The following is a 27370-nucleotide window of genomic DNA, read 5'->3' as shown; positions in this document are numbered from 1 at the left end:
GCAGGTCGTCACATAAATATGTCCACTGGTATGTATAAATATATTGCAAGGTTCAGTTTGATATATGTATATATATTTATAAATATACTGCAATTTTCAACGATAAAACCTTCATGCATAACAGGATCCCACATGTGACGTCACGTGGCCCGGCGGATTGGCCATAACATGATTCTGGAGGTTTGGGTAGATATTAGCGTTGTGACCGGACCAGTAATTTCCGGGGCCTCCAAGAATGCCTGGTGTTACAGCCGGAACGGACGAATAAGCATTGGGAAAGTTCATCTTAGGCGGTGCATAACTTGACAGAAAAAGGTCTTGGTGTCTGTAAGGGCTGGGCTCAGGGGCCGCGGGCTGAATGGCTTGAGCTAAGCCAGCAAAGTCAAACTTATAGGCGTATCTCTTGCCGTGAACCTTCGTCATGATGTTCTTGTCGTAGTAGTATCGTAGTGCACGACTCAGTTTGTCGTAGTTCATGTTGGGTTTGCTTTTCCTCTCTCCCCAGCGTCTGGCGACCTCATCAGGGTCTACAAGTTTGAACTCCCCGTTCGTTCCCTCCCACGTGATGGTGGGTGCGTTCCGACTGTCCGACAACAACTCCAGCAGGAACTGCCACAGCTGGATCTGACCGCTTCCTGGAACGAGGAGACACTGAATGAGTGAGTGAATGAAGATTTTATGTCGCATCGGCAGTATTTCACACATACAGAGACCAATCACACAGACATGGATGATGGCCCTCTGTGAGTCATCTTGAGGCTAAAACAATATTTTGTCACGCAAGATTTGCGAAACTAATTTTATCGACATACAAGTCGATGTACGGCGTCACAGACAGCATAATACATAATGGTGCCATATTTCTACTACCCGATACGCATGGTTTTTACTGGGGGCATCAAGTCACTCCCTGTGTAATATAAATAGTAACATAACATTAATACTTCGTCGAATTGCACCGTGAGTGAGTGAACTTAGATACATTGTGTCTACAACTCAGTATACCGAGGCATGTTTGTATCATGAGGGAGCAAATCCCGAAGTAATGAGGGTCTTCAACGTTTACCATGTTGGTGGATTCCACTTGCACCGGTTTAGTGCTGACGATCTAGGATAAGGTTTTGAAGAAAGTGGGTATCCAACACGATCGGAAATTTCTGACGGGACTTAATGACCTGAGTACCTGATCCGAGTTGCTAGTGCCTCAATATCTGCCGTAGTCTCTACATAGTCCAATATGTCTTCTACTCCATCCACACCTGAGATTACAGCTTGTTCAGCTTGACCTGATCTACTCTACATATGCACGACCCGAGAAGTCAAATGGCACAAACGGCACGTGGAATTACCTTCATTAAATAGGGGAAAACGAATGTTGTTAATGTTGCATTCGTGAAAAGCACGCATATATTGGAAACGTTAAACCACATGTACCTTCATTTTTAAAGAAAATTAGGATACTGCTGACGATTTCTCGACACTGAGATGTCAGTGTCTCGGCTGTTCGGACATGTTGACAATCAACTGACCTATTCACAACAAAGCCCCAACCAGTTGTGACACGGTCATGTGATGTATAAGTATTCACTTGATCAGGCCAAGCTGAACAATCTGTAAGGTTCATCATGTTGTGCACACGTAACTCATCCTTGTAGGGTATTTGTGCAATACTGGGCAAACGCCTCAAGATGAGTGAACTTCGATATTTTGATAAACATGTATTACTAACTGTATTTATGTACTACCTCAAGCTCACATATTTGTTTCTTTTCACTGGGTTTTAAAGGAAAAACTTGGATCAACATGTTTAAGGCTGTGATTACAGCGTTATATGTATTCAACAATATGTTGAGGCGTTCACACGCAAAGCTGAATCCTTTTGGATCAACAAAACATGGCATGTATGTTTTTGTACATGTAGTTTCATTTCGAGGATTAGACTGTGTGGGCGTGGTTTAGTCCGCATATTGTAATACGACAGTAACATTACGGGATAATAGAATTCCAACACCGCATCCATATTTAGGATCGAACCTGGACCTACTGCTTGACGTACTTCAACTACCAGGCAATCCCTCTCAGTTATGTCTTTGAAGGGCATTTAGAAGTGAAATGCATAAGAATGAAGATTATATGGATATCAACTTCTTTATATGAGAACACAACGTTTCGGAGTTAATGCTTACTCCTTCATCACCTGATGAAACGTTGTGTTCTCATATAAAGAAGTTGATATCCATATAATCTTCATTCCTCTCAGTTATGTTCAATATTCTTCGAGCGTTCGAACAGCCTTCGAGACTGTAACGGGTATATATATCTGTCTGCCACCTGATCCCATTTACACGACAACCATGATGCACTGGAGGAACCTTACCTGAGTGTGGAAACCTTATATGACATGTGAAACATTTTCACGAAACGTCATTGACAAAGTACCAACCTGTATTTGACAGCCTGCTTGATAAGTGCCCAAACAATTTGTAAGGATCTGCAACAAAAACTGGCTGAGTTAATTGTTGTTACATATACATTTAAACATAGATACCAGTGGTATAAAAGAAAGCGTACATTCGTATGAAACCAAGAACAAGTAGAAAATCATAGCTTACTATCCTACAATTGTACTAGGGAATAGTTATCTCACCTTGGGTTCGCCAGGAGGCGCTGTGGTCCATCCCACCTTTAGTGACACCGGGAAATGTACCAGGGTTGAATCCTGAAATAGAACAGCCAGTGCTGAGTATTTTCTTAAACAATCATAAAATCAAATAATTAAGAATTGCTGGGGACATATTGCATAACTGTTCAGTCGCCCAACGTAGGTCATCACACAAATAATATCAATCACATAATATAATAAATGCTGTTTGTCAACACCATACGCGTGCTCGTACATATCATCTAACTGGTAAACTTCTGTAGTGCCTATCTCCGTCAAAATCCATTTCCTCAAACTAGCTAAACAAAGACGCCAAGCGTATCAAGAAGGAACAATATTACCTGCAGAGGGATACAAGACACAGATCAACGGTTTTAGTATATTTACCAGTTTAGAATAGAAGGGCGTCCAGTCTGACTGTAAACACCGACGAAGTAAATGACTTTCAACACTCTACTTATCATTATCAAAATTCTATCTTCTAACATATCTGCTGCAGTTCAGATATATTTTTCACTGTGTCATGTCATGAGGTTTATGTCATATTCCCGATACATCACCAAGCATACAATGGTTGAGAAAGCTAGTGAATACGGCGTGTGCCTGTCACACGAAATCATTGAACACATTTGGTATACTGCTAGAAGCCGCAAGCCGAAAGATGTCTGGAATATTGATGAAAGCGGCGTGAAACTATTCTCACTCACTCACTCACGCTCTCACTAGCACCTAATGGCTGCCTCATAACCCACAGACGCTCTGGCAGCCGGTTCTGGAGTGCCTACCTTCATGTGAGTTTATGCCTATCTTCATGCCGCTTTTAGCCATATTCCAGAATAATCAAAAATGGGCTTCACACATTGTACCCATGTCGGGAATCGAACGCAACGCTTGACAAGCGAACGCTTTAACACTAGACAATCGGAAAGCCCTTCCAACCTACAGACAATCTTTTCTACCAAACTATTGTCCTTTGTCAGAGCTCAATGTTCTAGATATCTCAAACACGTACATTTATCTATTTAATAGATAGGTAGATATTATGTGCTAGGAAGGAGCTCATACAGGGCCTGGCAAACGAAGGTTTGTTATAAGTTGTTTACTGGTCATGAGGGGAGCGGCATGGGTTGATGTACCCTCGATGGTTGTTTGCGTTCCACTCGCAAAACATCGGTAATTTCCGTGCATCATGCGTCATTTCATGTTATTCGAAGTAACTACCACGAAGTACCGAATGAGTTGCTGCTGGCAGCGGGCTATATGCAATGTACCTTGCTTGTAAGCGGGGCACATTGAAAATAACAGTAGAGTGCTCAGCCAATCAAAAGACGACATTCATGAGAGAGGTGAGATAAACACTCATGTATGAGCAATATTGAAATAATCATGAAATAGTTATACGAAGGAGTAGTCATATTCACACGGGCATAAGGCGATATCTTCCAGCCGTTAACATTTGTAACTGTTACGTCATATTCCACATACAAGTGTGTACTTTCTTCCGCGAGGCAATTTATCAACGATCGTGACTTTCTTCAGGTCATGCGTGACCGTCCACTCACCGTGATGAGATCCGCCTTGTGACAGCCATGGAGACTTGGCCAGGTCAGCATCTGAATACAGTATGCTCAACAATTAAATACTACTCCCCTCCAAATATTGATTCTCACGGAAACACAACTTTTCAAAAGTTTTAAGAACGAAATAAGCCGTATAATTATGGATATAAAATAAGCCGTATAATTATGGATACAAAATAGTAGGAAACTCCAAATAAAAACGTTGCCTATAAATATATTACTTGAAATATACCAGAGAATGTAATATGGATTCACATTTGATGTTTTGCAATTGAATTTAGTGTTATGATTCACTCAGGCACACACACACACACACACACACACACACACACACACACACACACACACACACACACACACACACACACACACACACACACACACACACACACACACACACACACACACACACACACACAATAAAAAATGTGATTTATATAGTAGGTCTTTAGTTGTTATATGTAGTACCAAATGAACATAACATGACAGGGTTAAATGATATTTTCCCACCTTGCCTGTGTGTTGTCCCCATGGAATCGGGAGTGGACAGGGTGGGGTAGGACCACGACCCTGGGGATGACGGGACGGAGGGGGTGTTCACTACCCCCCGATCTCGATTATCTGGGGACAGGGGGGAGATGCAGCTCGAACTCGCTGTAACGGAACAAAACCTAAACTTTTAATTTGTTACCTCAATACAAGTACTCATTACTGGACAGTACAAGCATTTAGCAATACACCCTCATCAAACCGAATGTACAACAATCGATGCTTCTTTTAAACAATACATATTTTCAACAACAATCTTCGACATGCGCACATGCTAAAGACTAATCATCAAATCAATGTTCCTTAATTGAAAGTTTTTCCCAAATTTACTTCGTGGAGATTTGAAAAAAAAGTATGATTTAATAATGTGAATATAATGAATGTTTAAAAATGTCCCTAGTTGATTGCACCTTGCTTGGTCCCAATTGTTTTTTCAGTCCAACAGTTGACAAGATATTTTTATCGATGGGCAGGTTCCCCTCAACCTTTCCTGGAGTAATCATTGTTGTGATGCTGATTCTTGAACGAAAATAAGTCGTATGAATTTCGCTGTAACTCATAGTATATGAAACAACCCAGAGAATAGCTCGTCTCGGTGATGAGGTTGAACATGTCCTTTTAGTCCCAAAAGGCAAGCATGACTGTTACAAGCATATGAATGGGTGACCGAAAACAAGTGACGACACCAGGTGTTCGCGAATAGGGGAGGCACAACCCGCCTCTTATACAATTTAAGTATTAAGACGTTTTGGCTGACGTCGCACAGCAGTGCTGCAGTTGTGTGGCGGCGACCTTGCACACAAACCAATCAACTGATCGATGCACCAGAAATTCCAGTGACGCGATAGCCAGTTTTCGAGATTATGTAAAAGAAAGCAATGATCTGTATGTGCCCGAAATACTACAGAAGTGATGGACCAACCACGTCTTATAAAATATTACTATATACATAATCTGTCACAATTTGACTGATTTTCTGTGTGCATATAAATGATCGGGTGGCCCACAGTTTCAGTAATAAAGAAGCACAGGTACTGAAAACAATCGGAATATTGGGACAACGAGAACTCAGTAGAACCATTGAACATATTAAATTGCGAATCCTGAATGATTCGTGTAGGTTTAACTTAAGTGATGGTGTCTCAGACCCGCAACACTTCGCGACTTCTTTCCATGTCCTACTGACTGACGTGCTGACTCTGAAGTAACATAGAGTCCGGAGCTAAACTCAAGCTACACACTAACTGTGGTTCCAGATGAAGTACAAAACACCACTGCACGTCAGCAGATCGCCCGGTCTAGCTTTACCACATTCTGGTATGTATTTATCCTCGAAAGAAATCTATGCTTAACTTTGTGGAACGATAAATCAAAGAAAACTGGCAGCGTTCCACCAATGTGTGAAGAATAACAAATAAATGATATAAATAAAATTATATTCACCTTGTCGCAGATAGTTGAGATGTGTAAACAGCACCTCTGCCTCATATGGTCCGACCAGACGACATATGTCGTCACGTGACATCCGACACAACTCGCGACCGTCCACATGCATAAACCTTGTCGGGTCCACCTCCCTCAAGCCATACTCCCGGGCAGCCCAGTCCACCCACTGCTGCACGTGCCACGCGCTCCAAAGCTGTGGGTCTGACAAAAACATAATTAACCTTACTCCAATGTATGCAAATTTGTATGCAAATGAGTAGGTGTGATATTCCCTTCCCTTTTGTGGATGCAATGGTTCTTGAAGGACGAACTATCCTGTCTTGAAGGTTAGGAGGGGCTATTTCCGGAGAATAGCCACAATGAAATTACGGATCCTCAAAGTCTAGACAGGAAGGTCTGTGAATATACTGCAACTATATGGCTTTTTAAACGTTGTCATTCGCAGGTGTGGAATATTTCATACTGCTCTCCATATCTAGGAACTTTCTTCGTACAAAACGTGTGAAACGGCTTCACTTCATCATAACTGTATGAACGCTGGTAATCATCGTATTGAGCAATGCCCATTGGCTAGGGCAAAGAAACTTTCTAGCTAGTGTTTGATTTCGAAACGTGCACACGTGACAGGGAGATGTGAAGGCTTCAATGCTTCATCCGCCCTAGCAAATCCATTTCCGTAGATCACTTCAATAGTTGTAGTCGCTAGTCGAGTAGTTTGCACTGGCTGATCAACAAAGCGGTACATGTGAAGAATATGTCAGATATACTGGCGCAAGGTGCAGCGTGGACCCAGTCACCCGAACACATCCACGCCGAATGCACGATATAGCTGTATACAAATCCTGACGTTAGTTTGATAAACTGATATGCGATTCCGACACTTAAGATGATTTAACTCTTAAGAACAGAACCTGAATGCCAAGCGTTATGACAAGCTCAACAAACCCAGCCCTTGAGCATCAACCAAGAAACCCCATTGGCGGAAATCCGAGATTGTACATGTGTACATGCAAAGGCCTTTTGCTGGTGTAGATGTATTGTGGACAAATCTAGATCTGTTTTATTCGGCGTGGGATCACGCCTTTTATAATATGGCTTACTCACGTCCAAACATGTGATAGAAATTATCTGGGATCCTTTCTCTTGCGTGTATCTTTGTCGTCTGAAGTCTAACATTTAAACAAACTGACAGGAAACGAGCGAAAAGTCCTCCTTTGATACGATGAAGATTCTGTCCCACAAATTAGAGACTTACAGTTAGGGTTTCCTTTTCTTTTGCTACCAGGCGAGATTAAAATTACCTTTTAACAACTTCAGTGCTACCTCTTTAACGCTCTCAAAAACTCGCGTGTTACCCGACATGCTGAAAATAGCCTACGGATACGGCGCGTTTGACTCTGCGGGTCCCCTACTGGGTAAAAGGTGACCGCCACGTGCAAGGGTGTTAATTTTAACCTTCAGGTCTGTAAAGAGTCAAGCTGATTTAATTGAAGACCCTCTGCATGTGATAATTTAGACGTTCGCTAAGGAGGTGCAATTTATTCATTGTTAACAAGTAGTCGTTAATAAGGTAGCATCTCCATTTAGCCTTAATTACGAGGACAAATGTATTATTTACAAATGTTAAGTGAACACAAATAGCAATTGTATCGAGCGAGCAAAATCTTAGTAGCCCCATTCACTGAGCTCGGCGTATTTCAAGTATTAGTTGTCACGAAAGTATTATCTCTGTCGTTGAGCGATTGGGATTGGTCATTAAAAATTCATGCTTTCATCATCTTCCTCTGGGCCAAGAATTGTCGCTGCGGATTCATACTGTAATTAACCCGACGTGGATTTCAGTGTGTTATAGCTTCACTTCTTTCCGTCTACTCCATGTTGATGTATACAAACTGCTAATTCTAATTAAACGACAAGTAGTGTTTTTCTGTCTTAGTATTTTACTTCTGAAGTTTCAGTGAATTTCTAGTTTTTAATATGCCCATTCCCGTATCTGTACAGTAACTAGCAACTATGCATGTCCTTGGTTGATGTGGTGTTTTGGAGTGCTGAGCAAGTGAATTGTTAATCTTATGCTGCATTTAATGTCTGTATAGTTTTTTTTCCGTAATTGAGGATGTGTTCACTCACAAATACGATATTTATGGTTTGTTTTGGGAAAATGTAAATACAAAATTACAATTCATATTAATTTACATGCATATTATTCCAATGATTCTACTGTAAAACGGAACTGCGCATGTGCCCCACATCGATGATAGAACTGGTGTTTTCTTTGTCTGGAACTACATGGGTTTTTCTGTGTGTTGGTCAAAAGGATATAAATATAAAGCAGTTTTACGCTATATTTAATGACTGTATGGCGTTTCTCTAAATAAAAGCATTGCTCTGAATATGTTTTATTGTTTACATAAATCGAAAACAATGTGATAGTGATTCACTGAAATCTGCTAGAATCAGTGCTTACACAGATGCAATGCTCCGACGAATGTTAATCCATTAAAATATAAAGAAATTAAATCAATAAGTATTGTATCTCTGTAGAGATACGATAGTAATATTTTGTTTTAAAAATACAAAATTTAAGTGCACATTTTCTCATACCACTATTATTAATGACACAGTTTTAATTATTACGGAACAATAAGAATACAAACTAATAATTAAACAATCTTATAATTATAATTCCATTATTTCGTAGTTTTAGTGAAAACATTAAACATTTAAATAAACCTTACATTACCAGCCGTTATTTGTTTTCAGACGCGACCGTTTAAGATACGTCTCCTTTGTTCAGAAATGGGATACGTCCCAAAACAAAAATAAGTGTCCGTCAACGTAAACAGACGTTTTTCATGTATTCTGAATAAGTCGCACGTTTGATTTCCTAGTGCGACGATTCGATACGAAAATCATGTACGCCAAGCAAATGCCAAAACGACGTATGACACACGCGCTACGTGAAAATTGAGATAAATGCTTCACAGAATTTAATATTCTCTTATATCCGGATCTCATGCCGCGTGGACTATGTACATAATGTGAGGTTATGATTTGAAAAGATCTCTGGCAATGTACGCCAAACCTGTGTGAGATTACCAGTGCAGTACGGCGGAAGCCCTGCCATACCCTGGGTGAAGCCGTTGGAGTACGCGCGCTTGCTTGCACCAGAATTTCGCGTTATGGGCGCATTTTTGACAACAATTCGCCTGTTTTCCTGTTCTGTTTCGCATAAAGACTTGTTTTTCCAATGTCGGACTATGGGAACACCGTCGCGCATGTGGCTGTGTTAAAGAAAACTCCATCATGTGTCTGTTGAGGAAGAAGTTTGTCTTTATTAGTTTCAGTCCTACTGTGTTTATCATAACTCTATTGTTCAGGCTCTAGAGGCGCCACTGTATCGAGTTGGGATATTTTCCTTATCATGTCTGAGAACCCCAAATGTCAATGAAGTGGAAAACTTAATCAGTTTTGTCTGAAGGATCAGTGGAGTTTAATCAAAATAACGTGATAGGCCTGTGTTAGCGGGTACTTGTTTTACACCATATTTCTGATTAATACTGTCGTTCTGACGCGTGCGGCGTTGGGTCACATACACGCGCTTACCTTTAAAAAAATTTTTTTCAGAGAGCTTCATACCACTCTTTCTCAGAAACCGTTTGATCAAGGTCACAAATTTCAAATGATCAGTGAAGCTTTCAAAACGTTTTGTGGTAGACTGGTGGAGGACATTTGATGCACCAGTGACAAATATGACGATGCCTTTCCCTATTTGGGCATGTACCTTGTGTTCTCGAATTATTTCTGGTGACCAGTTGATTAGACTTGGCAGACTTGATTAGACTTATGCCAGGTGCCCTCGATAGGGCAGGATACTCTCACATTTTCCCGAACACCTGGTGTCATCACTTTTTTTTCAGAGATTCATAAACACCTGCTCTGTCATCGTATCGCTTGGTGACAATCACTGGGTTGTCTAGTCCCGATTCGATTTGTTTACAAACAAATCAGCTGTATTACAGCTGAAACAAACATATGCTCATGATAAAGTCACTGTACAATCGACATTGCTTTTAGGAGAGATTTCTGGATGTGGAAAGGGTTTTGTCGCTTCTGTTATAGCAGAGTGTGTAGGACGGGAGATATTAGCAGAGCAGGCCATGCTTATCTTTTCTCAAACACTTCGTGGAAAACTAGTATTGTTTTAAGTCATCCATGCCATGTTACTCTCTAGTTTGTCTTTTACACGTAAAGGAATATCTTTCAGCTGATAGTAAAGAGTCATTGTTGAATGGTGATGACGTTTCATATTTACATACTGATCATACTGCCGTAGATCGATGCTCATTATTTTGATCACTGGATTGTCGAGCGCGACATATAACAAACAAACCAACTGTTCGTACTGATTTTATTACCTCTGTCAAGCAATGTCAGTTAAAGTTATCAACTTTTTCAGTTTATAATTTTTTTCAACAATGTTTAGTTCGGCAACATAACTATATATATCAACCTTTATTATCACCCCGATCGTCAGCATCGATGTCGTTTTGTCACCATTTATGCTCAATGTTTAGCATGCATGTTTCTGTGAAGATACCATATTCTATTAAAATATTCAACACTATTTATAGAAAATAAAAATTGAACTTTTTCAAAAAAGCAAAAAACAATTTTAAAATATGCAGAGGCTGAACAATGTTTAGCCCAAAAACGAAGGTTCTGAATTACTTGCATCATTTTAGCAGTAATGTTCGATATTGTAGACAGCTACAGCTGTGCTGAAAAAGCCCATTTTAACCCTTGAAACCCTTGAAATCAAGCATGTGAATTCCTTCTGTAAACCGGTTGTTGCTACAATAGGGTTAAATGTTTTTGAGATATCATTATAATTGCATACACTGTATGCAAACAACGTTTATCATACATATTATATTTCACTCTTGTCATTTTAGATATACTTTCGGGATTTGTAACTATATCATCCTCTTGTCATTCAGGTATGTACTGTTACCAACGATGTAGTCATTGGTACAACGTTAACAACACTCTACCATTACCATCGGAAGAAGAAAATAATGTCCAAACTGTCAGTTATAACTCAGCATTACATCTTGTGTCTATAATTCTATACATTTGTGAGGTTTTGGGATACTTTAATTCTAAATTAGACGATATGTCAACAATGAGCAATGATCAGAAACCTTTAAGTCAGCTACACGTGAGCTACAGAAAATATTAAAGATATTCGGGAAAATCTCGAAAATGAGTCCGATACATATTCCAAATCACAAAACAATCATCATGGCTCTAACCTTTAGTTAGAAAGATTGAAGAAAGAAAATTTACCCTTTCCCCGAAAACCCATCTGACAAGGCGAATGCATGTATGCTTTACCTGCATATTTTAATTAAAACAGGAACAACAGCAAAGAGAAAAAAACAACAAAACATCCAGCCCCCTCCCCCCAAAAAAAACAACAAAAAACCAAAAAAAAAACCCAAACCAAAACAAAACAAAACCCCCAACAAAACCTAAAACAAAAGCGTGAATAACCATGTAAAATTGAAAAATGGATATATTCCATTGCAACATCATAAATTCCACCTTTCAGTCTCTTCGTTTTTTTATTTTTTTTTAAAAAATGATGTCTTTGTGATTTTGAACGGCCACTAACTTCGCTTGAGTACACAACGAATTCAACTTTTTAAAAAAGAGTAAAGTAAACATTTAAACACTATTTCGTTTGCAACCTTCTTAAGAGAAACGCGCAAAGGAACTATTTATTCCTCTACTAAAGCACGTCAATCTTGTTATTGTCTGTATGCCTCGGTCCATCACTGCCATTCTGATTTCCCCATGGGATACGGAACATCGCACTGTTCCTGATGACTTCCAGGCACAGGAACTGATGACGTCACACGTTTCTGTGCATCTGCTCAACAGGTTCTCTGATTTAAATTCGCATTACGGACAAATATTTCCGCGAGGAACAATCTCCTTTGGCGGCGAAACAAACAAAGTCGATGAAAAAATAAGCACTCTTTCTTTCAGTGAAGCTCATCAACGAGATCACGCGTTTTTCCACGAGAATAAATATGGCGGACACCCCAGAGAGGATGTTGTTATTGCTTGCACATCCTGTGCGCACTACAAGGCATATCTGGTTTGTTCTCAGCAAGATCAAGCAATAAACTCGCGGATACAGATAAACCAACGTCTGCCTGTGTTGTGTTGAGTTAGGGACATTATTCCCGTTCACTTATATCTCAAGTGTTGACTTTGAAAACTATCCATGTCAGAGAAATGTCCCAGAGTGACTTTTTGTATTATCTTTATTGAACATGGTTATACGTTTACTTTTGTCGATTTGGCCTTTATTATTATGTTTTACAGATTAGGATAGAATGCATCAGAGAGGGCTCTGGTGATCCTGACACAGTCAGGCTGGTAAAGCTCATCGTTAGCTCAGGGCTCTCGTTTGTTACTGAACAGTGATACGAAACTTTCTTATCAGTTAACAATGGCATTTTGAAGTTGCACTACTAATGTTGAGGAACGAGGGCTAATCGATGATGGATGTTTTATGTTTAATGAACATAGGTATAAGTTTTATGCCAGCAGCTTCACAGTGCCTTTTCCCCCTGTACTTAAAGAATCTCAGAAAACCACATAGTTGGACGCAAGACTCCAGATTCATGCATATGTTTTTGTTACCGTCATTTTGTATGGATGCTCTAAGGTTAGACTAACATATAGTCTCTGAAATGAACATATTTTACAGAGACAAAATGCTCATAGTAAAAATCAAATAAAAAACAATGAAAAGGAGCCCTGAGACTTTCTCTTTTCTAGACTTGCCCCATTATCTAGACTTGAGTGTGTTTTCTTGGATATATTTACTTCAGGGCCTGTATGCTGAAAGCCTGCGTTCGATTCCAGACAATACGTGACGCCCATTTGAGGCGTACTACAGCCGTGAAATTGTTGGGGTATTGGTACAGGCAGTGCCACGTTCAATTTAAACAGTCCTCATTTTATATAATTTTTTGAGCAAACATGTATATAATATGTTAAACTGAAACATTTCGCCATATTGTCTTCATATAAATTACAGAATATTTATTTTGCTTCAAGGGGAAGCATATATAAACGTTCTTTCAATGATAATGGAAAATCGGAACATGATTGATTCTAGTATTTAACAAAAATAGAGGAAGAAATATAAACTAGCGCTGCATTTAAACCCGTCAAACTTAAAAAATGCTGCAAAACATTGATTCATGGCTCTATTTTCGCTCGTGTTCTAAGAACGACCACTTACGGCGCTTCATTCCTGGCATTTGTGGTTTACATTCAGAGTTAGGCTGTGGATGCAATTCGTTCAACGTTTGAGAATCACCTTATTTCACGTGTGAAAACTAGTAACGAGAAAGCACCAGTTCTCACCACGAGTCCATACTTTACCGTGAGAATGGACGGAACCACTGTACGAAACTGTGAACAATTCACATCCGAATGGATTTCATATTGTTTAGCCAAACATCAAGAACTGACCCTACTCGGATGCGGAAAACGTGCGTCATAATGGGCCACCACATGTGTTTATGATCAACCATTTCGGATTTACGTGTTAATGACAATATTGGTATCAATTTAAGCCTTATGTCCGGAATTTTATTTGTTTGGCGGTTGTGGGTTCCGATCCGAGACTCGAACAATGTGACGGAATGTTATGGGGGTTACGGTTAGTTTGACCTATTTTGAGAATATCACTTGAACAGTCTTACATTGTCTGGGAAAACAAAATGTCGAATTGCCTATACAATATTAGGTTTCAAATTGTATTGAAATATTAGCCTCACGGAGCGTGTTTTTTCCACAACCAGCCTTTTAGCGGAGTTTATGACGTTAACGTGAATAAATATGAGAAAGAATATCGGATTTTATTAAAGAAATACACAGCGAATGAACTTTTGGTTTTGATTTTTAAATCTATGTTTAAACAAATCAGTTTTGTACTATATTTTCAGATGAAGTAAGATATTATTAAAACATGTGATGCGATTTAATATTTCAAAATTGATAATCTAACGGAGTTGGTGTTTCACCAAAACATAAAACGTCGGTGTTTGGCAAAAAGATAATATTTTTAAAGAAAAAAAATACCAAACACACCATCATCCCAAGAACCGAAGACAAAACAAAAGCACCAACGGCACAGAAAGGTATCGATGAATCAAATGACATGAGTTCAGATTGGAATGCAGCGGTAAAATGAATGAAATAAAGAAAGTCGGGGATGACACCAATATCGAAGTACCAGGAACTTTTCTTGGAGATATTATCATGATGGAATCTCACAGACGCTAATTAGGCCAAAAGCAAACTTGGAGACTCATCGAGGCCCCATAACGTCAATGATTTTACGACACTGGAACAATGTTCCCGGCAGTTTTTTCTAAAAACATGAATGAAATATCTACCTCCTACACATATTCCCCTGAGATGAAAAATAAATAAAACCCCGGATAACCCTTTCCCTTGGCGCATCTAAACTCTTCTTACCCCCCTTCGGAGCAAGACTGTTACAATACAGTACGGTCGAGTCTCTTGGGACGAGCACCTGTTAATGGCCACAATAAACAGAAATTGCACCTCATGTCAACGTTGTATCGTCCTGTCCAAACACCGCTATTGCCGGCCGAGGGTGGGGGCTTTGACTCTTTCCGACCACATTTTCTCACTTTTACCTCCCCTTTTAAATTTTGCACTCGATAAACAAATACGGACTGTCTGGTTCCCATCCCATGCTGGCCTCGTGTGATCCCTCCCAACCATGTTTTTATATGTCGCTAGTTTTGTGAACTTTTACATTTGCTCTTGTAACCGTGCTATAGGACACGATAGTCTCAGTTCCAGCCTTGCCTAAACAATGGCCGATCATATGGTGTGCATGCTAACAGATGCCCCACACATGCACGTGATGCCGATGCAAGGGGTTTCGGACCCTAATATTGGGACAAAAAGGGCTCAGGTCCAGTCTTACTTCCACATTAACCTCTGTAAATGACTCTTGTTCCGCTTCCAATTATTCCTATTGTTCTTACAGTAATGGACGCAACGTGAATCAACACTAGAATCCTAAACTGCCTCTCCATTTTGTTTTGTTTTGCGTGCGTCGATACGAGATTCCCAGGAGGGATGTTACGACAAGAAAAGAAGCTTTATGTTTGTAAATTCAAACCTTGAAGTAGAATGCGACGCGACGCCTTCTTTGTACCAAACGCCCGGCCCAGTGCGAGTGGAGGGGGTGAGCGTTTACTCACTACCCTCGGGACAAACAACCATGAGCGACCCCTATGACGGCACAACCAGGAGCTTACGCGCTATCTTGCACGTCTTTATACTGATTCGACGTCAATAGAAATAGGGTGTGACGACTACGCAATCGCATCATGCCACAGGACCAGTTTAGTATATTGGTTTCATAATTAACCCGTTAAGAGACCGGCACAGACAACATGTGGGCAATGCGCACCAACTGGCATGTTAGAACTGAAAGTGTTTCAGAAGAACCTTCTCGTCGGGATCAACTCTCAAGAAACGATGCATGATGATGTATCTGACATTATGCCGAAATAATTTATGCTGCATTGACACGTGGTGGAAGGTGGAGTTGAAGTATTTAAGAATTCCGAAAACTATTAGTGCACATAAACCTGACATGCACACAAAGAATACTACGTGCATACAAATTCATATGTTATTGCTTTCCTGGGAAGGAAAATGTGTTTTATCACCCCGTGTGCATTAATACAGCGCAAGGTTTCCCAGCATTTCCGTGGTTTAATGCGATATGCTTACAGTGACTGTACCGAATAACAGTACAGTAGGTGCTGGAAGGATCATACACATGTTCAAACACACATGTTCAAATACACATACGTATGTTCAAATACACATACACATGTTCAAATCCATGTTCAATTACACACGCGTGTTCAAATACACATACACATGTTCAAATACATATACACATTTTCAAATACACATACGCATGTTCAAATACACATACACGTGTTCAAATACACATACGCATGTTCAAATACACATATACATGTTCAAATCCATGTTCAATTACACACACACGTGTTCAAATACACATACACATGTTCAAATACACATACACATGTTCAAATACACATACGCATGTTCAAATACACATACGCATGTTCAAATCCATGTTCAATTACACATACACGTGTTCAAATACACATACACATGTTCAAATACACATACACATGTTCAAATACACATACGCATGTTCAAATACACATACACATGTTCAAATACACATACACATGTTCAAATACACATACACATGTTCAAAATACACATGTTCAAATACACATACACATGTTCAAATACACATACGCATGTTCAAATACACATACACATGTTCAAATCCATCTTCAATTACACATACACATGTTCAGTTACACATACACATGTTCAAATACACATACGCATGTTCAAATACACATACACATGTTCAAATACTTATACACACGTTCAAGTACATGCTTAAGCCATATGTCCGGAATTTTATTTGTTTGGCGTTTGTACACGCTTTGATCTTATCGGCTGACTAGATGAGTGACTGAGTTTAGTTTTACGCCGCTTTAGCAATATCAGGGCGGGGCACACCAGAAATGGGTTTCACACACTATAAGCAAGTGGGGAACCGAACCCAGGACATTATGTTAGATCGAGACGCAGTCTCTCCAATCATATTTTAGTGCAGTTAAACAAGCGCACCGTTTTAAACCCTGTATAAACATGTTACACGTGAAATGAATATTTGTTGAAAATAAATTGCCACTAGAAACAAACTATTGATTATTCTCCGCATTTTTTCTGTGAATGTATGATGACAAAACGTGTGTGTATTATTTACTTGCACATTTCATATCTATTTCGAAAGGCCGATGATGAAATGAGATTTAACGTCTTGTTCATGATTAGTATATGCATATTGTCCTGTTCATGATTAGTACATTTATATTGTCCTGTTCATGATTAGTGCATGTATATTGTCCTGTTCATGATTAGTGCATGTATATTGTCCTGTTTATGATTAGTGCATGTATATTGTCCTGTTCATGATTAGTACATGTATAGTGTCCTATTCATGATTGGTGCATATATATTGTCTTGTTCATGATTAGGGCATTTATATATTACATAGATATGCCTATATGATCTTAGTCATCTTTATGTGTGTTTGTGTGCGTGCGTCAATATTTGCATGCATGTATGTGTGTATCTATATACCCACTTGCTTTCATTACCTACCAAATCAACCATATAGCTTTACATTTTGCACACATGTGGGGACTCCAACCAGGTTTTGTGAGTGAAGACTGTATCATCGACCACTCTGCTACCCCGCCACCCTTTCATAAATAACTGCCGGGTTACATGTCTTTATACATCCCTGTAATGTCGGTTAACATATGTCTCTGTACAACACTGTTAATGTCACGGAACAACCGCTCAGGTAATCTTTACTTTGATATGTGTTTATGAGAAACAGAATGATATAGTCACCAGATTACATCATGTTCTTGAGAGGAACACCACATTTATACGTATGTTTTGTTATTCAGCTGTTATTCGTAAAGTTATATTTTATATTCAAATTATCATTAGACATAGAAAACTCAGTTTTTACTTAACGAGAGCAAACCGATCATATTGAGATTCTATATTGATCAACCATTGTACGTTCTTGAAATTAAAAAAACCCAAATATGTTATTCGTAAATTTTATATAAACTGTAAAATGTGTTTTGCGCATTTTAATTTCATTTCTATATTTTTTACTATTGAATGCCAGAGTGCTGAATACCGTGAATGAGCTAGCAACGCCCAACCATTCATCGGCTGAAGGATCCTATAAAAATAAAGCGAATATTTCCCAGAAACAATGCAGCTTGCCCTTGCGGCACATATCTATATGTAGCTACAATGACATACACGCTCCGAGTTGTTAGAATGGTCTGGCAAGAAACAACCAACACGTGCATGTCGTTGGAAACCCTCACGCCACACTAAAACGGATATGGAGTATCGAAAATTTACATATCGTGTCTTATATTGTGATTTCTAACCCCGACTCAATGAAAGCCAGGTCCAAGTACGAAATACCTTCCTGTTTAGCTTACTAAAAGCCACTTAAAACATGCGTTTGTCGTTGAGGCCAGGCACAAATGTAGGCATTCGATATAAAAGCATTCTCTTTTAGCCGGGTTACTTAGACTAAGCTACTTGGGGCCAATATGCCTACCCAAACTAACGCTAATGTTTTGATTATGTTTGACAGACCTTTTTTCGTAATAAACTTATTTAGAGGCTGGCAATTGGAGCTTTCAATGTGCGAATCACGCCACTATATGCGTATGAATATTAAACATATTTATATTAGGGTTAGGTTTACACAAGTCTTAAAAGCCGCGAACCTTTCCATACTTGGTGTGAGTGGGAGTCGTTTCTTTGTGCTATTGTAAATGATTCTTTACTTGGCTTTGTGTATGTCTGTGACGGGTGGAAGTGGTGAAAAATTATTGCTCACCCTTCTGCTTTGAAAAACTATATTGTGTGTTTAATAATGATTCATAACCACTTGTTTTTGATACAGTTGAGGCGTACAATGTAATCTGCAAATTCTAGCAAAGATTCTGCACAGGTTGTCTTTTCGTGAACACCTGGTGCCATCACTGATACATTATTACATGTAATTTTCTCAGCTATTTTATCCTTTTACGTTAAAGGAAACTGTGATCACTTTCTGTATGATGATAGTGGATAGTCTTGTTGTTTGTTTACGCCAATGTCTGCCCTTTAACTCAGGTAGTATTAGCTGTGATTTACCGTGTTGTTATAGCATGTCACTAAACAACAACGAGGAGTGAGTCAGTGAGTTTAGTTTTATGCCGCGCCTAGCAATATTCAAGCTGTATTGCGGCAATCTGTAATTAATCGTGTGTGGACCAGACAATCCAGTGATCACCATCATGAGCATCGATGGCGGGTGTCAATGAAGTCAACGAGTCTGATCCCGTTAGTCACCTTTTACGACAAGCATGTGTTCCTGAAAATCAATTCTAACCCGGATCTTCACAGGTTTAACAGCGAGGAAATTGAAACAGATCCAGATGTAATATTTGACACATATTACCTTCTCTAACGCGTTCGCATTTTGCATGCTCTAAAAATGTTAAACGTATTTGTTTCATTTATCTCCAGTGCTCAGAATATCAATCACAGTTTTTTGTTGGTCACGACTGGATTATATCGTATTTACAGACCGTTGTCATCGTCTTAAATTTTGCTGACATCCACAAGGAAAAGACACAGGGCCTATATGCCTATATAATGTAGGACAACAAACACTTTAAGAAAACACTTATCTCTTTGGTCTTGAATTATTCTTAAAATGAGGAAAATCCAAATCACGGCAAAATGAAATCAAGAAGTCCTTTTATCTTTGAACAAGTAAATGTTCATTTCTGACCTCATTTACGTTATTCGTTTTATGGCAGAGTTGTAACACCTCCAACATAACGCTTCGAAGTATGCCATACCAACATTTACTCTATGATGAATTACCAAGGCGACGTGTAGTGTTACACCAGACTAAATAGAAACACAATGTTCCGATGATCTGGATCCTCCTACAACAGGCTAATCTCCAGGCGATTTATGAAACGACCGCGCCAAATAACAGTGTTCTCATAAATGCATTACCTATTGAATTATTGTTTTTGACAGATAACTTAGAGTGTCTGACAAAAAACAATACTTGCACAGGTATTGCATTTATGGGAACACTGTTAGTAGCCACGGTCATTTTAAATGAAATACAGATGCAACATTTAATGTAGGGGCTAGGGTATGTCAGTTCAAATGCACATAGCTAGAACGAGATATAAGAAATATGAAACGCCACCACCAGAGGATGATGAGACTAGATTCTCCTCCGACATCGACTGCGATGGGTGTTAAAGCTATTTAAATAGCTGTGAAAACAATTGTAACGAACCACAGATAATAAACGTTAAAACATGTCATTCATCTTTCTCTTAACGTCTTTTTCACTTCTTGTTTTAAAAATATGCAAAGTTTCTTATCAATATTTTAAGAGAATGCATTAAAAGGTATATATTTTCAGAACTGTCAGAAGTAGCTATACAGAAGTGATGTATGAGTGGTATTAGAAAAGTTGGGAAGTAACAGGGAAGACAAAATATTTCATGCACGACAACGTTTGTATTCTGTTATAAATTCACGTCTCAGTTTTCATCCTTTAGATCAAGCAAATGCCAGCTTCACAGTAGTTAGAATATTAGCATCTGAATGGTATAATATGTCATGAAAAAAATGCCACAGCTTTTATCCTTGCTTTTCAAGTACTGACTGATTACCTGTTCACTAGTGCTATGTCTAACACGACGTGTATGGTGAAATACAACAAACCTAGTAATACACGGTGTAAAATAAACCCTTTGTTCTAACGTCACAGACATTAATATATGATTTTCCCTTGTGATGACGTTTGATTGGGTCTCACGTTCAAGCGATCAGTTCTCACTATAGATCTTAAGGTAAACGTGTCTCATTTATCTAATACAAGGACGGGTAAATGAAAGAATGCCCTTATCTTTGACAGTGGCGGAAAGTTAAAGAAACAAAAAACCACATTCGATGGTAATGTGTTGATCGGGTGTCAATGACGATATTACTTGCAGCATGTCAAAGTATCTAAGGGCACCAATTTGTTTTTAGCCTATTAACATTTGTAATTTTTACTGAAAATCTCTTTTCCAACTGTATGGAGGTTTTGCTGCGAGGTATATTTAAACATTTAAAACTTTGTGGAAATCCTGTTTATTCCATCAAGATGTTCTGTCTTCATTATGCCTAAATATAGCTTTGAACCCATTATCCTCCATTGTGTACACACGTAAGTAAACATTGACTTGTGCTGAATTAATTTGATTCTTACTTCTATCCGTAAAGTGATGTCGATATGAAGTATTTCCCCCACTATGTCAGTAGGTAAATTATACGTGTGCCCATATGTATAAGGCTTTAGGAAGAAAAATATACATTTTACCTGCATGAAAATTTAGTAAAAAAACACTTTTTCCTCATTAGACATGGTAAACGTTTGACATGCACGCCAATCTGACGACAGTGCTTACACATTTATACCGTGTTCACTGCGAATAAATATGATGATGATGATCCCCATCCTCATCATCATCATCACCATTATTAACAACTAAGAACCTACATAGCGTAAGAATCCAGTCTGTATAACTGTTTTAAAGCGCTGTCAGAAGATACATGTAACACGTAATACCTCTAGATGCACCGGCTATGTACTGTGATCGATATTTTATTCGTGTCCATTTAACTATCAATGAAGACAATTCAGCATGAGTTGTGAATAAGTGAAGCAGCTCTGTGGAGTTTATGTATATTCTGATCAACAGCGTTACACAATTTGCAAATAAACCATTCAAATTGTTTGAAAAACGGGTTTCTCTTTAAAGAATATTCACTTTCATTGAGATGCATATTCCTCTGGATATTACACGTGGTAAGCATCTTATGTAGATCATATCATGAGTACATTATATCTGTATAGGGGTGTTTATAATTATTATGTCTCCTGAGTTAACGGTATTCCTCATTTGTGTTTCCTAGTTGGAGTAATACAGCTGGCCTGCTTCCTACATTACATATTCATAGCAAAGTTTTAGAAAGGTGGGATACTGGATGAATACCAACTTCTTTATCATATTGTATGTCGCTGTTTCAGTACAGATTCTAATGCCGAAACAAGGCATCATAATATAACGCATCCATAATGTATCTCGATGCTCATGCTGTTGATCACTGGATTGTCGGGTTCAGACGCAACAATTTACAGACCGCCTCTATATGGCTGGAATATCATGAGTGCAACGTAAAACTATACTCACTCTCCATAAAATATCATTCCTTTCTGATTATTCATCAGCTTCTACAATGCCAATTTAAACAAAATCATCAAGCCTTACAATGTTTTTTTTTCCTGATAAAGGTCTACATTGTTTGAAGTATACAGACCAGATAAAAATATATTTCAGCAATAAAGTATGAAATATCCGTACAAAGACTCTTTTGAATTCGGTTTTAGATGTAATCAGAAAAGTCTCTTTTCAATGTAAGGACAATTTGAACATGTCACATTATGTCAGCTTTCGCACTTATGTCAATTCGTTCTTGGAACAATAGTTTTTATGTGTCTTTAGCATTGCTTCATTTACTAAATAAGAATAATTTTATTTGAATCACATCGTTTGTAAATCAAACAGTTTGATTCCGGTGATTCCCCTTGGTGACTTTCCTGTTTTACATAGTGGTGTAGGCCAGGGAGAAAAATCACACATATTCTCATTAGAAATCCCTCAGAGGAATTTGGCACATCAACAATATTACGACACTGAATCAAATTCAATTTGATTGTTTTGTTTGGAATTGAACAAACACAGATGACCTAAATATCCTGAATATAAACAGTTTATACGACTAGTGTTAAAATTAACAAAATACCTAAACAATGTTTTTGTGTGAATGAATGCGGCATTTATTTACCTTTATTTACATGATGTCATTTTGATGCAACTCTTCATATGTACGTTTAAATGTTTATGTATTTGAAGAACGTGATCGAACGTTGTTATACCAGTGGAGAGTATAGTGTATGATGTATATAACCTACCGGCAATTCCGTATAATGGTAATCATCTAGACAGGATAAAAGTTTATTTACTGCTAAAATACGACAGATGATAATCAGTCTTGAGTTTACATATGACGTGCAAGGTAAAATGGTGTTGCAACGTTTTGAACGGAACAATACACATCAGCGAGTGAGTATTTGTCTTACGCCACGTTTAGCAATATTCCAGCAATATCACGGCGGAGGACACCAGAGATGGGCTTCACAGATTGTACCAACGTGGGGAATCGAACCCGGGTCTTCCGCGCGACACTTTAACAGTTAGGCTACCACACCTACCCACAAATCACCAGGTGTTCGCACCAGGCACCAGGTGTTCGCCAAAATGGTAATGTAATTTCCAAACATATATACGTTACACTAAAAATATAAATATGCAACCGCTATTATTTGTTGCTTATGAATTTTAACTGACCATATACCACATAAAACAGTAAGGGTTTCAACATACTCAACCACGTCTTATTTGGTGTAAGACCACCTACAAACCTATAACGGCACCAGTATTGATCGAACATAGGTAGTGCTTCCTTGTCTCCTCGCATTATTGTCACCACCACGCTTGACTCATGTATATTTACTTTTCCCGATGTGTTCTTATTTCGATTGGAACAATTTTTAAGCAACTTATGTTTCAGGTTGATAGATGTCGAACTTTTATAGTCCCGTGTCAGTAATTTTTAGTTAAAAATTAATTGACTTCAAGACTAATGAAGACAGAGTTGTCTGGAGTCTTTGTTCTTTTAGCGGGACGTGTCGGTGGTGCTGTTAACCAGGCCCTAGATTTCCAAAGCTCATTTAGCGCTAAGATATTCGTAAGTACCATACAATAACATGAACTTACGACTATCTTAGCGCTAAGAGAGCTCCGAAAGTCTAGGACCTGGTCCACATGATAAAGGCACCAGCATCATAAGACTTAAAGACAATGACATCACAAAAGCAAACATTCTCTTCTTTGACACTGCAGCTTAACATACGCGTCATTCAAGGAAAAGCAATGACAGCTAATGTTGGTTATGAAACTAACATGTAGTGATTACATAGTCTAGTTACATGAATAATGCGTGCTGTCATTGTTACACTGACATAATATATTCATATTTACCATGTTCCTTTCCTTTTTCAAAAGAAAGGACTATCAATATAATTTATACCATTAATACTGACGCTTTAATGACAAGCCATCATCACTTACATATATTACATTTGTGTTGTAACAGTATTATTTATTATTATGGAAAGAAGGTAATTGTGTGGCAATTATCTTAATCATAGTCAAATAACACACATTTATATTTTCAAGGACACACGCTTCTTTAATAGTGAGCAGTTGAAGTGATAAATTTGTATGGATATAACATTTTGTGCACCACGTGAAATCACACGTTATACTGATACATGACAGGTGCTATTCACGATCGATGATAACACGATTGATTTAGGAATCCAAGGATATCCAAGAATCCCTTAAATATCAAGCTTTTATTATTTCTATGAAAAAAAAAACAGTTAAGGAAGAGAGTGGAACAAGTCCTTTCATAGTGTTCCTACATGAACGAGTTACATACACACGTTTCTTTCATTATTCGCTAGATGCAGGTGCTCCCCATCCGCTGGGATGTGCACCGTATATACCATATTTATGATTATTCGATGTGCAATGATACCCGGAAAATAAATTCTTCCCGGAGTTATGGATTTGATCAAATACGATTGGTGTATTCTGTTCACTGCTATGTGGAAACAGTCCTTTCAAAGCACAACTAGACTGATGGTTCTCCTTCGTCTGAACTGATCGTTCTGCCCATAACGTCAGTGGTTACAGGACTCTCTCCCTTACATATTCTTTAACTATGGAATAGAACAGAAAGTTTTGGGTAAAATACTTATCACGTAAATATCTATGGAAAAAGAACACAACTTTCTGTGTGGGATAAGAATGCAACACAACGTTCAATTGTTTCAAATGAAGCACTTTAGACATAGTGGACCTATATTCGTAATTTTGCTCATGCTAACATATTTTTGTGAGCGTTTCAAATGAGCTGGAAATACTGCTATGGTCATGTTTGATGTATTTGGCAGTCATAACCTCAGAATTGGAACGGGTATGTGTTATTAGGATGGTAATCTTCATGAACTGCATATGCTACATACGAAACTGTGGAAGTAGTAATAACAGGATATACAGTCTGCAGTAAAATCGTGCTGATAAATTTTACTTTAAACAAAAGTAAATCAAACTAGGATACATGTTGTTTAACATACGGCCATAGACTCAAATCACAGTTATTGGTTTGTATTACAAGGGGATAAGCGCAGTAGTTGGAACAGTGAAACAACTGCACGTGCGGTACGTGATGAGCCTTAACTTAGATCAAACATACGCGATGTTTCATTTAATGTGCACACCCCTTGTGATACACGCCAATAACGCTTTGAAACTATGATAGTTTGCTAAACAATATTTTATCCTAAGTTGAATAGAAATAACAGATTTAAATGTTCAGTTGGCAAGGATTCGTAAGTTTTTGTCACTTTATTATTTTCTTGTGTTTCAAGTGACATGCATCGGTACGTTTTCACTGTAAACAGACTATCGTTCATTAAGAATAACACGCTCATCAGCCTAGCCCGGATTAATAAAGTCCAACTTTATACGGTCACAAGGTGCACAGTCTTCAATGTACACGTGAAGACACAGTGTGAAGACTTTGGTTGACAATGAAATGATCAGTGGTTGTGATGACTCACTGTCACCTAAAGGATAACCAATATCTCCAGACAATTCATGACAACCGCGTTTCCGAAGATGAGCGAAAAACGAAATGCAGGTGATACACACACGCAATTAACGGCCCACCAGAATTACACATTTCTTAAACAAGCAGGACTTCCCCCATGCTTCACTTTAAAAATGTAGTTTGTAATGTTATATTGAAAAACTGAGGGACGTTGAAACATCTTCAAAATTGACACCATGGACCGTTTTGGTAGTGTGTTTGCTGGCTCGAGGTATGGCTATAAAGATGGCTGCAGATTTCTCAGTACTTTTATAGTATATATCAGAAAGATTGGTTGTATAACACAAAGATATATGAAACAATCCAAACCTTGGTCAAACACGATGACAATTAAACACATGTTACAAAGAGTACACCAGAGAACGGATGTGATGTTTACTTAGACATTTCAATAAGATTGTTCTTAATGCTTTGTTCATATCAGATTTAGTAAAAATCAGTTTCATAAGCCCACCCTAAGAAACCATTTGCTCCATACGTACACATGACGTACATGTATACAGTAAATAACATAATTATCGTTCTTCAGTCTTGATTTAGTTTTTTCCCGCTTTTATATATCTATATATATATTTCCTAGACCAATGCATCCTTGGGCAAGTCACACTGGAAATGGATACCAAAATGAATATCTCCGCTATAAACGTAATTACTGAATGTAATTGATTTAAGTCATTGAGACTTTTTCGTGAATTCGTAAGTTAAGGCTATTTGCGAAATTTTCAAATTTAGAATGTTCTCATAATAGGATTCACAGTATATCAACTATTTTATGAGAGTTAAAAATGCATACAAACAATTGAATGTTTTCTTACATTGAGACATCATTATGTTAAATTCCCAGCCCCGCTGTAACGTCAGTTACCGTCAACTCACCTGCCGGTACAAACACCTTGGGTAGGACTTTCTCCGTGCATGTGACCTCCCCGGGGGTAGGTGAGAAGCTGGATTGACGGAGGGGTGGCTGTTTCCTCTGAGGTAGGTAAGGAGAGCCTGGAAAGTTATACATGACGTTGTCACCTAGCGTCGAACGCCCCACAAGCTGAGGGGCACTTTTCCGAGGATCATTTCCGACAATTTCCGACACGGAATTCGAGTTGTCTGGAGCAGGATATCCATGTCTTGGGGGATGGGGAAGATTATCCGGCAGTCTCTTCACGGTAGGTACCCCCGAGGAAATTAGCTTATCATCTCTTTGAACAATCCCCGGGGTGAGGCCTTTGGGCTGGGAGTCCATCCACCCCCTTGCCCCACCCCCTCGGTCTGCTGGCTCCATCTTGACTCTGGAATACTGGGAATAGGTTGTCATGGTGTCGCGTGCACCCACCTGCAATGTGTCAACACTGCTGTACCTATCCCCGTGGTTGACAGGCGCCAAGCTCATAGAAATCTTTTCCTGCCTCAGGCACGCGTCACCAATGTTAACTTGGTCGTAATTTCCGTAGACAAAATTCGCTGGCGTAAACAT

General features: G+C 38.7%; 1 protein-coding gene across 1 annotated transcript; it reads right to left on the bottom strand.

Moving 5' to 3' along the window:
* LOC137258341 (retroviral integration site protein Fli-1 homolog) lies at positions 1–27370 on the bottom strand. The gene is made up of 7 exons (XM_067795988.1): positions 26779–27370; positions 6235–6438; positions 4753–4896; positions 4225–4275; positions 2648–2719; positions 2444–2491; positions 1–635 (listed from the first exon to the last, which is right to left on the bottom strand). Exons 1-7 carry the CDS (start codon positions 27368–27370, stop codon positions 112–114), a joined length of 1635 nt encoding a protein of 544 aa, XP_067652089.1. The 3' UTR covers positions 1–111.

Source organism: Haliotis asinina, chromosome 12 (assembly GCF_037392515.1).
Source record: "Haliotis asinina isolate JCU_RB_2024 chromosome 12, JCU_Hal_asi_v2, whole genome shotgun sequence".
Classification (NCBI taxonomy): Eukaryota; Metazoa; Mollusca; class Gastropoda; order Lepetellida; family Haliotidae; genus Haliotis; species Haliotis asinina.
Note: the sequence above shows the minus strand (reverse complement) of the source record. Positions and strands in the feature narration are given on the sequence as shown.